At 33.4% G+C, this 13,482-nt stretch overlaps 1 protein-coding gene across 4 annotated transcripts in view; it reads left to right on the top strand.

Annotated features, from left to right (window-relative positions):
* GLS (glutaminase) overlaps positions 1 to 13,482 on the top strand; it is a 93,423-nt gene that overhangs the window by 55,272 nt on the left and 24,669 nt on the right. For 2 of the 4 annotated variants that reach the window (XM_002712344.5, XM_051848348.2), the window contains 3 exons: positions 1,464 to 1,640; positions 2,832 to 2,963; positions 4,635 to 4,727. In XM_002712344.5, the coding sequence (XP_002712390.1) occupies positions 1,464 to 1,640; positions 2,832 to 2,963; positions 4,635 to 4,727 (402 nt within the window). Of the gene's footprint in view, positions 1 to 1,463; positions 1,641 to 2,831; positions 2,964 to 4,634; positions 4,728 to 5,703; positions 8,648 to 13,482 lie in introns of those variants that run through there. The other 2 variants (XM_051848346.2, XM_051848347.2) reach the window with 2 other exon arrangements.

Raw genomic sequence — 13,482 nt, 5'->3', positions numbered from 1 at the left:
TGACATATCAATTAGGAAATAATCATTGGAATTTAAATTATTTCTTTTAGAAAGCTTTTCATGATTAAAAAGCATTTTCATAATTATTTTTACCTGAGGTATATAGTAGGTATATTCTGTAGTTTTATGGAAATAGAGAAGATATTTTAATATGAATGGGCATCTGTGAAAGTTGATCAAGAGGTGACTCCCAGTCATAGCCCATAGGATTCTAATTCATTGTGCTCAGTTTTTCTTTTTGCATTTGCAAACTCCTCTATCCCTCTTGTAGGTCTTTGGGTATGATTGTGGATTGTTTACAAGTCTCCTCCTACTACTTTCTCTTTATTTTCCCTCTCCCTGAAGTTTTGGTTGCTGTTAATTAAAAATAAATCTGGAAGAATTTATTATTTTAGTTTTATGGGTAAATTGATCTTGGTATGGCAAACTATTTCCATTATTTTGATTATATTCAAATGCAAACAAACAGTTTCAGCTTTGAGTAACTGGGCTTTTGTCTTTACATACATCGTGGAATAGTCATTGCATTTAGTGAATGTCAAACAAATATTAATAAATGCTCTAAAAGATAAATTATAGTTTAGGCCCAAGAGCTTCCAAGCTTAGTGAGCTGTCAGGTTTTTTCTTCCATTTTGTTCTTTGCATGTTTCTGTATATTTGGGGATGCTGAGCTTTGGCTACAGGTAAAATGTCAGGCTTTTAACATTGTTATTTCTGAAGTGGTAATTTCTCATAGTGATAGTGTCATAAATGCTGAATTATACTGCTTTACCTTAAGAAATGTATGGTATGGCTTCTTTTTTTCTATTGAGTTCAAAATAATTATGCTTGTATATTCACCAGAAGTATTATTATTTAAGTAATTCAAATATACCATGAACCAATAACAAATCTTAATGGCTAGGGGCTGATTGTTTCTAGCCTATTTCTGCCATTAAAAAGCAATAACTTGGGACTTTTGATATGGCACAGCAGGTTAAGCCACCATCTACAGCACTGGCATCCCATATGGGTGCCCATTCAAGTCCCAGCTGTTCCATTTCCTATCCAGCTCCCTAGTAATGTGCCTGGGAAAGCAGCAGAGGATGGCCCAAGCCCATGAGCCCCTGCACCCACATGGGAGACCTGGAAGAAGCTCCTGGCTTCAGCCCAGCCCAGTATCAGCCGTTGTTGGCTATCTGGGGAGCGAACCAGCAGGTGGAAGATTCTTTCTCTTTCTAATTCTGACTTATAAATAAATAAAATAAATCATTTTTTAAAAAAGCAATAGCTTTGGAGCAGTTAGGACAGGTCAATTAAAATCTTTGGAATGTTGTCAGGTTCTGTTAAAACCATCCCTTTGAAAGAAATGTTTCAGATCTGGTGGATGAAAGACCAAATTAAAAGGTTATTTTAGAAACCAGCTGCAATACTAAAGAAATATAAGCCTAAATTTTCAGAATTGAATTTGTTCTTCATTTTAGCTGTGTTCCATTGAAGTGACTTGTGAATCAGCCAGTGTGATGGCTGCCACTCTGGCTAATGGCGGTTTCTGCCCAATCACTGGTGAAAGAGTATTAAGCCCTGAAGCAGTTCGAAATACACTGAGTTTGATGCATTCTTGTGGCATGTATGATTTCTCAGGGCAGTTTGCCTTCCATGTAAGTAATTATTTAATCTGAATTTTCTCTTGCTAGAAAGTAGTCTGGACTGATGCTTTTAAAAATAAGCTTGAACTTTGCTTCGAAAGTTGTGCATTAAGTTTTGATAGAAGGACTTGTTTTCAAGGTTAATTTGTTACAGAATTGGTAAGGAATAGTGTTAAATAGTCTATCAGATGTTCTTAAAAACTTGAACATTTAATTTATAGAACTCACCAATACTGCTTTTAAAGCATTTCAATTGGTATAGACTTTTTCTTTACTTTCAGTTGTTAATATTTAGCATTATGGTGGTTACATACCTCAAGAATTCCTTAAGTTCAGAAAGAGTACATAGATGTGATACTTAACAACTTTGATTACAGCAATGGATTTTATAATAGACAAGATATATTTGTTAAATGTACTTCTTTAAATTCTGCTGTGCATTTGCCAGTAGTGAAATGTATAGAGTATTCTTATTTTATCATCTTGTATCATGTCATAATGCTGCTCTGAGTTTTTATTTTGATAGTTTTCAAATATACAAAATGGAGGGGTACAGCTAATGTTACCCATTACTCAACCTTCACTAATTTTAAACACATGACTGTTTCATCTCTATATATACCTATCTATTGATGTCTGTTTTTCTTATTATTTTTCATAGGAAAGGCTGGGTTGTTTTATATATCAATGTGTAGATTTTGCTGATTATCAAGTCCATTGCCCTTTCCTGAAAATTGGAAGGTCTAGTTTAGTTGTTCTTTGTTTTGTCTAGTTTTATGCAAAATTACCTCATTAATGTATTTCTGTCAAGAGGTACTTAAAGTCTAAATGTTAGTAAGCCATTAATGAAGCTACAATTTCTCACTGTTTTCTAGTTATAAAATGTTTTTCAAAATAACTTCTTAACGTTATAAGCAATGCATACTTGTTTTAGAACAATTAGACATAACTACTTTTAGACATAACTACTTTTATCTCCTTGGAATGTGTCTTTCAAAAATTTTTCTCATGTATCAAGCTGCTTTGTTACTATCCTTTTCATTTATAATAGTATAAGCATGTTGATCAAACATTCATCTACAACATTTTTAATACTAAAATTCTATTGAATGGATATATACCATTAATTTTTAAGTTAATTCGCTATTCATGGACATAACATAATGTTTTTATGAATGCCCATTTTTATTGAATTAATTTCAGGTTGGTCTTCCTGCAAAATCTGGAGTTGCTGGGGGGATTCTTTTAGTTGTCCCCAATGTCATGGGCATGATGTGCTGGTCTCCCCCTCTGGACAAGATGGGCAACAGTGTTAAAGGAATTCACTTCTGTCATGTAAGCATATTTTTTTTTTTCATGATTTGTTTATTTGTTTGAAAGTCAGTGTTAGAGATGGAGAGAGTGAGCTTCCATCTCCTGGTTTAAAATACATAGATTTTTTAAAGATGTGTTTACTTATTTGAAGGGCAGAGTTACAGAAAGAGGGCAAGGCAAAGAGAGATCTTGCATCTGCTGGTTCACTCCCCAGATGGCTGCAGGGGAAGGAGCTGGGCCCATTCAAAGCCAGGAGCTGCTTCTGGGTTTTCCAAGTGCGAGCAGGGGCCTAAACACTTGGGCCATCTTCTGCTGCTTTCCCAGGCCATAGCAGAGAGCTGGACTGGAATTGGCGCCCATACAGGATGATGTCACTACGGGTGGCAGCTTTGTCGGCTGTGCCACAGCACAGCTTCAGCATATTTGCTTAATGAAAACAGTGATCATAGAGATGGAGTGATCCCTTTTTTACTTTCTTTCCTGTAGTTTATTGACTCTGGACACGCTGCTTGCTGGTGTGCCAGTTACTGGGTAGCTATGGAAATATTTATAGGGAAACTTTCAGCTGTCATTTAAATGTTCTCACTGAAAATTACATTTGTTTGATGCTGCTTATGTTTTACTTTTGATGGTTATAATTAGCTTTTAATTTTCAAAAGTTCAACAAAAGATGTTAAATTTGGATATTATTAAATCTCAATAGTTATGGTTTATTATAAACCTTTTTTTTAAAAAAAAAAAGATTTATTTATTCATTTGAAAGTCTTGAGTTACACAGAGAGAGGAGAGGCAGAGAGACAGACAGATAAAGTCTTCTATCCCTGGTTCACTCCCTGATTGGCCACAGTGGCCAGAGCTGTGCTGATCTGAAGCCAGGAGCCAGGAGCTTCTTCCAGGTCTCCCGCCCGAGTGCAGGTGCCCCAGCCCAAGCACTTGGGCCATCTTCTACTGCTTTCCCAGGCCATAGCAAAGAGCTGGATCGGAAGTGGTGCAGCCAGGACTTGAACTGGCGCCCATGTGCGATGCCGGCACTGCAGGTGGCGGCTTTACCCCCTGCACCACAGTGCAGGCCCCTATTATATCACCCTTAATCTTCAGAGTTGAATGTATTTATTTATTTACTTCCTTTAATTTAAAAGCCTTTTTTTTAAGAAATAAGGACTGCAACTAAAAATAAAAAGTGAAAGAAGTTACTAGTACATCTAATTAGTTCCATGTTATGTTATTACCCAGTTCAGCTTCTGAGCATATTTACATTTATTGCTTCCGTAAGTCCGTTTTAAGTACCATGATTCCTTTATCTGCAGACCTTCTCAATTAGAACTCTTGAGTTTTCAATTTTTCATAAAAACTAGAAAATATGTTGAGCTACAGTGTTGAGGAAATTATAATTGCTTATAAGCATAGTACTTATTTATGTCTTCATGATACTTAGCAGTTACTTGATAGAAGAATTCTTTTTTGTAGCCTGGTATTATAAATTGTATTTTACAGAAGGTAAATATTAGAGTGACCTGTAGGGTCATACACATAAGCAGTGTTCTCAAAACTTGTGTCTGTATCTTATTCTGATTTCTGTCCTTTTCTTGCTACATCTATGCTGCTTTATTAGCATACAGTATAAATACAGTTTGTTAAAATTTGAATAAGATTAATAGCCTATTCTTACACCTGTTTTATATGCCTTTCCAGGATCTTGTTTCTCTTTGTAATTTCCATAACTATGATAATTTGAGACACTTCGCAAAAAAACTTGATCCTCGAAGAGAAGGTGGTGATCAAAGGGTAAGCAAAATTCTTATTTAGATTATTTTGTAATTTTTTAAGAGAAAGGAATTATGAGTTTTGCCTATTTGAGTAAAATAAGTTTGTTAGTGGTTCTATGTCTTTGCCAATCCCAAATGAGTATAAACTAATTATTTTCATCTGAATCACTGTCACTTGTATATAGATAGTAAATACTGCTGTTTTCTTTTTGAAATTAGAAATGATTAGCCTATCAACCGGTTTCCCACCAACCAGTGTCTGCTCCATTTTCTATTTTAAGCAAGATGTTTAGAATGAAGTATGTTAAAATAAGACATTTTAAAGTGCCACATACTGTTAATCTAAAGAAAGTATTGTTCTTACTCTTAATATTTGTCAGTTATGGTCCTGCCTGTTGTGTGGATGAATCTTTAATGGAAAAGGATTATAATAGTAGTGACAGACCTTATGAAACTTCATCATGTTCTTATAGGCTACAAGAGATGAAATTTTTTTTCTCAAAAAAGTATTTAATACAATATTCCTCATATCCTTAAAGTCCTGTCCATTTATTATCAGTGTATTTAGCTTTATATTATTATACATATATACTTCTTTTTAAGAGCTAGTTTAAAGATTCAAGATTGAAATTTTTTGGTCTGGATGGTTTTTCGCTGGACCAAGGGACTTGTATTGGGAATTTTAATTTAGCTCCCTTGTATTCCATATGAAAAATGTTTATAGTAGAATTACTTAGACTTGAAGCTAATATGAAGCACTTGTAAGAAGACAATATTTTCAGTTTGTACTAAGTAAAGTTTGCTAGTTAGTGCCAAATTAAATGTTTGTTAGCTTGGATCAAAATAACCTCTGATAATATGTGAGAATTATTCAAAGTTAACAGAATAGAAACTTGTGGGAGTCATTGTGAGTATCATGGAGCAAATGTCAGATGATGGTGGGTGAAAATGTTAACAGATTTTAATAACGTTCATTGAAAAATACCATTTTGTAGCTTGGACCTTTCTTCACTCAAGTGCACTAATAAATTATGTATGTTGCTTGAACAACTAGCATTCCTTTGGACCATTGGACTATGAAAGTCTCCAACAAGAACTTGCTTTAAAAGAAACAGTATGGAAAAAAGTGTCACCTGAGTCAAATGAGGACATCTCCACAACTGTAGTGTATAGAATGGAAAGTCTGGGAGAGAAAAGCTAAAGAAATGGGGTCTAGCTTCAGAATGTTTCTTCATTTAGCATTTCAAACATCTTTAGCTACTTTGCAAATTACAAATATTTATTTGAGTTTTTTTTCTGTTCTCAATTTTGAGTGTTGGAGCCATAAAGCTTTTTTCCCTTAAATCTTTGTAAAGGATAATAGATGAAAAAGTGAATTTGTTAATTTTTAAAAGGTTATTTACAAGTAAATAAGGCAAATTTACTTTGGTTTTCAAAAGAAAATTCAAAACAATTTGCTTGATGTAATTAAAATTTAAAATATATATATATAGTCAGATAATTCTGTTTTAAAATAGTAACAGAAAATTGTAATTTCTCAGTTCTAAAACCTACAAATTGAACTTACATAAGTTTTTTGTTTCATTTTATTTTATTTTTTTCCAGCTTAAAACTGACATGATGTCTGTAGTGGCAATAGAAAGTACTTCTATGCTAAATACAAAACTAAAAAGGCAAAATAATGAACTCCAAATTATTTTATTTAAAATAGCAATAAGATTATAACATTAGCTTAAGTTTGCATGTATGCCATTTTTAGTGATAGATTGATTTTAAATTTAAAAAATTTATTTAAAGTTTTATCCAGTGCTTTTAAATGTGTCTCCTTACTTTTTAACTTCACAACTCCTATGTTCTGTCAGAATTGTCTGTAGGAGTATCTTAGGACTGAAACATTCCAGCCAAAGAATTTCACATGTGAGATAATGGCGTGTTTCATGGTTAAAAAGCTATAATGGTTACTTACTCAGAAGGAGACAGTGAATGTCTTCACTTGAAATGTTTGCCCAAACAGTTTTATTTTCATACTATCCACATAATTTTTCTATGTTATATTTAAGTATGAATGGCAAATCTTGGTTTTTAGCTTAATAATTTTATTCTAGTAATTTCATAAATGCTTTTGTGATAAATTATAAAGTTTGTTCTGTTTGAACTCTTTTATAGTATTTAGGAAATGAATTTAGTCTGAAGGTAGTAAGAATACTACTAAAAATGTGTTAGATCTGAATCCTTCTGTTTGGTTATAAAAATGCAATATTGAGAATCAAAACTTGTTTTCTGAAGAGAGCTGTAGGCTCTACATAACCTGATTTCAGATAATTATTCACAGTATTTAAAAAGTCTGGGCAAAATGATTGTACAATTCTGTAGGACCTATTCACATTTCTTCCTTCTTCCATATACATCTCTGGTTTTCCCACAGTTTCAAGCAGTTTGTTTTTTGTTGTTGTTGTTTTTAAAGTTTATTTTTAAACATGTAAATTTAGTGGTGCAGAGGGTTTAGAAAGAAATCTTCATGGCTTCTTAGCATGATGGCAATAAATGTGATAGGGCAAAGTATGTGAAAGAAAATATATTAGCAAAGAAGTTTTCATTAATTTAAAGATTAGTACAAACAGAAAATCTTGATCAAATGATGTGTTGATATTAGCAAAGGAAGTTCCTTCCCAGAGGTCTTGTCAGAAGCCTTTTGGGGTAACTTAAGTATCAAGTTTATATATTCAAATAATCGTATTAAGTTTTAAGAGGATTTTGCCAAAGATTTTGTGGTTACCTTAGCGCCCCTCTGTAGTTGAGATGCACATCCTCGGCAGATGCTTCTCAAGGCTGCACTGCGGCTGTGCCTGTTCCATCAGGGCCATCTGTAACTGGGGCGGCGGGATGCCTTAATGGGAAGAAAAGGCTTTATTTATTCCCCTTATGCTTTAATTGTTACATTCTACTCAGAGATGGGTTTTACTTAAAAAATTAAGATTTAGTTTTTTGTGTGTGTTCATACAGACTTCAAAGTTAGGTTGCTAATTTGTGGCATTCACTACAATATTGGTAAGGCTTAAATACACACGTAGAAAGAAGCAGGGTTATCTAAGCTAGCATTTTAAAGACTGTTGTTTAGAATAAATGTTGAAGTTTTTTTTAACATTTATTTCTATATTTGAAATTCAGAGTTATATAGAGGAACACACACACACATACACAGAGAGAGATCGAGATCTTCCATCTGTTAGTTCACTTCCCAAATGGCCACAATGGCCAGGGTTGGGCCAGGCCAAAGCTAGGAGTCAGGAGCTTCTTCCTGATCCCTCACATGGGTACAGAGACCCAAGCACTTGGGCCATCTTCTGCTGCTTTTCCCAGGTGAAATAGCAGGGAGCTGGATCGGAAGTGGAGAAGCCAGAACTCAACTGGTTCCCATATGGGTTACCAGCTTAGCAGGTGGCAGCTTTATCTGCTACATCACAATGCCGGCTCCATGTCTAGAGATTTTTATAGGAAGGTATAAGTGGAAGAAGAAGTAAGATATTGTGAATAGGTCCTCAAACAAAAAAGGAAAGCTCTGTCAGTTTTAAGAGCACATTTTGATTCCTTCAGTATTCTTAACGCCTTTTCAAATAAAGTCCTTGAAAAGTACCCAGTATTGTTGGGTTTAATGTTTCATGCCATTACTGATTCTTGATATTCAAGCATTTTACAAGATAGCATTTTTGTTTTTGTTTCCTTTCTCTTTTTTGGCATCATTAACATTTCATTTGAAATGCATATTCTTCCTGAAATACTTTGTTTTTAGCATAAATGTTGTACATTTTATCTTAGTGTTTGGATGAAAACATTTGTGTTGTTCAGCTTTCTTTTATTTGCTTTGTATATTTAATAATGTACCTTTATTTTCCAGTATGCCTACTTTTTGTATTGTAAAATAAATTTATTTTAAGCTGATTTTATTGTTTTTATTTTTCTAAAAGCAACTTCAACATTTTAAGTACAACAAACAGTTGAGATTCTAACTTAGAAAAAAAATGATTCATTACGAAGATACTATTTACAGTGTTTATTATTTGGGGACTGCCCCAAACTGAAACTACAGATTTAAGAGGGTTTCATTGGTAGTAGTATTGGTGGGCGTTTGGGGGCAGAGATGTTTCCTATTGGTTGTAGTAGGAGAATTTGAATAAAGAGTTTTCTCCCAAATTTTTTGGTTGTTTTTCCATTTGATAACTTAAAAATATACAACCCTATTTGTAAGGTTTTTTCTGCCTTCTAAGGAAGAATATCATTGATATTATTCATGTGTAATTCTCATTTTGTCTGTTGTTGCCTAAAGAATAGGGAAAACATTTCTAACTCAGTCGATGTATATAGATGGTGGGGAACATCCGGTCTGCCAGCCATATGAGGCCCACGAAATCATGTGGTCTGCCCCCGCCTAAGCATTTGCAGGTGGGACTCGAAATTCAGTAAATCTACAGCAGGCTAATTTTTTCAGTTGATGATTTTGTATGGCCCACAAATGATGTTATAAATACCCAAATGGTCCTTGGCAGGAACAGTTTCCCACCCCTACAAAACTGTCAGTGGAATTTATATTGAGTGGAATGACTATTATACAGAAATTCACCCTAACTGCTTTTTTAAGGGATTTAATTTTCAGAAGGAACTTCTGTATATTTCCACAGCATAGTCCAAGTTATAGAGACTATGCATTTTAGGCCAAACACAGTACTTTGTATTTCTCAGTTTGATTAAATCTGCCATTCACATACCAGAGATTTCCAAAATGTGTTATAGAAGTTTAAAAACTGTTTGAAAAGGGAAATAGGCTTGCTTACATACATTTGTCTTAATCTGGGATTTTTTTCATAAAGTTCTTTTAAGACTAATTAATAACAAGTTCCACTGATTATGTAATCAATATATGATGGATTTAGCATATGCGCACTTGTTTTTAACATACATTTTTAAAAAAAACCCATGTGAAGCAAAAGGAGAGGTGATTCAACATGTTTGATGTAGATCTGACTGTAACGTTTCATGGGCATGTGTGTGTATGTGGAAAGAACTGCTGACATACACAGCTGTGTCAATCTGTGTCTTGATCATGTGTATATAATGAATGTGTGTTGTAAATGTTTGTGTTTTCATGTATACGTATCTTATCTATATATTTGTTCATATTCTAAAAATGACTAAGTTCTTTCCCTGTAGTAGGTTATATATAAATGATTCATTGATTTATTATGTTCATATTCCAAGATTTGCCATAAAAGAACTATTTTTGTTGCCCTAGAATTTATAAAATATTCAAGTTGACTGTGCAGGTCTGTGGTTTCTGTTGCTGCTCCCATTCACTGCCAGCATTGTCAGGGTAAAAGAGAGACCGTATTGGGGAGCTCCACAAACATCGCATTTCATGTGGTCTTTGACTTTAAACCACCTTCCAAAATATAAGGAAGGATTGTATTCAGCTTAAAATAGGTGGTACACTTTTGAGGTTGAGTTTCTGGGATAGTCTTACCTTGCATAGTTTTCACTTTTGAGGATTTGCTTTACTGTTTACTTGTAAAGTTTCTGGTTTTTCTCATGAATGACCCTGAAAAAACTAGAATGCATTTTTAAAGATTTATGATCAGTCTTCTTAATGTGATATCTTTTGAAGTCCCTGTCTACCATTTTACACTAAATGTCATATTTGCATCATGTAATAAAAGCCAAAATGAGATATTGAAGGTGCAATATAAATCAAAGTTTCTTACCATGCATGATGGCCCTGCATTCAGATTTTCATTTAGACAATCTGTCATGGAGTTCAGGGCAAAATTTTACATAAACATAGATAGGTGTGATTATATCCAAGTTCAGCCATTTTTTCTTACATGTCAGAAATTTAATCAAGCTGGGGCAGATCTCCCCTCATGTCTCCCAGTAGATTAATAATATTAATAATATAAAGCTACAGAATGCATGTGCCTTGAAGAAATTTAGAAAACTGTAAGGGCATTATTCAAACCTCATGTCTCTTAAAGTTCTTAACTTCTTAAATAGTAATAGAAAAGGTATTTATTTTTAAAATGATGTTAAACAGATGGATCATAAATCTTCTTTGATAAATTGAGTTTGTTGATATGGTTTTCAAACTATTTGTGACCAGGAAGGGAAGGACATTTGGAATTGACTTTGCCATTTTGGTTTTGTGGTTTGTAGATCAAATTTATTAATTTTTGTGTTTATAGAGATCTTAAAAATATGCCATGTATAAGACTAATTTTTATGAGAACTTTTATAATTGCCTTTACCTTTAAAGTTCATTACCTTTAGAATGTTTGGAATACTAATTAGGACATGGGTGCACTTGATTTTTGGTTCACTATGGTTTTTGTATAAATTACATTTTTAAATTATAAAGTACTTAGTGTTGAAAACTGTTATTTATTTCTTATGTTGAAAGAAAAAAGCTTGATTTTTGCCCTCAAAAAGCTCATAGTAGAATGGATGAGTTGTTGTTGCCTCTTTTTTCTTAAAGACTAATTATTTGAAAGAGTTACATAGAGAGAGAGGGAAAGACAGAAAGATTTTCCATCTGTTCATTTCCACATGCCCGCAACAGACAGGGTTGAGCCAGGCTGAAGCCAGGAGCTTGGAGCTTCATCTGGGTCTCTCACATGGTTAGCAGGGACGCACACATGGCCCATCTTCTACTGTTTTCCCAGGCCATTAGCAGGGAGCTGGATTGGAAGTGGAGCAGCGGGACATGAACCAGTGCCCATATGGGATGTTGGTGTCAGAGGCGGCTGCTTTACGCACTAGCCTAATGCCAGCTCCCCGCTGCTGCTGCTTACATGGATCTCATAACACTGTTGGACTTTTGACTCAGTCTCACTAATTCTGAAATATTTTTGTTAAATTTTTATAGACCAGATCTTAGGGGTAAAGAACAATGTGGCATACTTACTTATTTGTAAGCCGAATTTAATATCTCAGGTCATGATTTTTCTGGACACAGTATTATTAAAAATAATGGTCTTCTTTTTACTAAGTGTTTACCTTGCTGGGATATTTTTAATCCTAATACCCTAGATGATTAAAATTGTCTATTTGGAAAGCTTAGCTTTTGAAAGGAAAGATTCTTAACTGAAATAGCTTTTAAATTTCTGTTTTCATATAACATTTCTGGTGATTTTTGTTTGTACAATGCAAGTCTCTTCTGACTATCAGTTATACTTGGAACCCTGAGCTATGATTAATTCCATAGTCTACAGCTAAAGAGTTTCTTTTATTTTTTTAAAAGTAGTTCAACCTTTGTAGATCTTTGATGTACTTTTGTTTACTGTAATTTTTTTTTTTCTTTTTTAAATCATAAGATTGAGGTTGAAAGTAATCTTAGAGAATATCTGCTATAAATTCCCAACCTACCTATATTTCTATTCCAGGTCTCTTACACCTTGCTTACCCTATGGGCATATTTACAATATTTTTTTTTTGTTGGGGTTGGTTTGTAAGTTTTTGGACAGAGTTTTCATTTGTTGGTTATTTTTAGTAACTATAATAGGCAGTAATTAGTATGATGATCAGTTACTTGGTAGCCTACCATCAACATTTATTAAAACTACTTACAATTTATAAACTGCTTGTAATTAATTACAGCAGTCATGCTGCAGTTTTTAAAAGCTGTTGTGAGTGTTGTCATTATGCTGTAGTTCTAAAAATAAAATACTACCCTAGAGTCTTTGAAAGAAAGTGTAACCGAAATGTTATTTTAAAAATAAACATTGTACATTGTCTTTTAAAAGTAAATTCCTCTGGGGTTATTAAACATGAGTAGCATTTTTAAATAAGTGAAAAGTTATTCAAGTTGTAAAGAAATTTTTTCTTTACGTATTGTCTTTTTAGCAGACACATGCAAAATACCTAGTTACTTGTTTTTATTTTAGATATTTGGATCTGTGAGTAGCCTCAAAGCAAGGTTTCTGATTTATCTGTTTATTTACTTAGTAATGCGTATTATCTTCAGTTTCAATTTCTATTTCATAGTTCTGGGTTTTTATCTTTGATTTATGAAGGAAAATATGTATGTTGTATTCTTAAAATTCATTACCTTTCTAAAGCACTTATTGGCTTGAAATATTAAGACTTAAATATTGTTACTCTTAAAAAAGTAATGATTTATTAATTCTCAGACTGTAAACTTGCCTGGGTATCTCTTCACAAGTTTATGAAAGTGAGAACCTCGACTTTCATGAGACTGATTTCTTCACTGTGAGCTCTGCTTCCTTTTTTTTTTTTTCTTCACTGAAGTAAGAATGGTTCTGAACTGTTATCAGTTGTATAGAAATGACAGCTCATGTTTGAACCATTCTGTTGTGAAATATAAAGAAATCTGATCTTCAGTCTCTTATTAAACTTCTCTTGTGTCCTGGATTAGCATTACCAGTTTTCATTTTTTGGTTTGTGCCTTTCACAAATCACTAAGAGGCAATTTACAAAATGTCTTTTGAGGGGACAGCATTTAAACTTTTTTAGTCTTGAGTTTCCATTAAATGAGAATTTATGATGTATAAATCCATGGCATAAATGATTATTTGAACTCCAACCAAAGACTACTGTTTGTTTGTTCTTTCTCATAGTCACTCAGCATTAAAGATCGTAGTTGAAGTCAAAATGAGTTATCTTACTTTTAGGAACTCTAATTTATTTTCATCCTTCTATATCATGATCAATATCATCTGAAAATGAAATAATAATAGAAATTATATCAGAGTTACTTATGAAATGGGTTA

This window comes from Oryctolagus cuniculus, chromosome 3, assembly GCF_964237555.1.
Source record: "Oryctolagus cuniculus chromosome 3, mOryCun1.1, whole genome shotgun sequence".
Taxonomy (NCBI): Eukaryota; Metazoa; Chordata; class Mammalia; order Lagomorpha; family Leporidae; genus Oryctolagus; species Oryctolagus cuniculus.
This window is presented reverse-complemented; position numbering and strand designations above follow the sequence as displayed.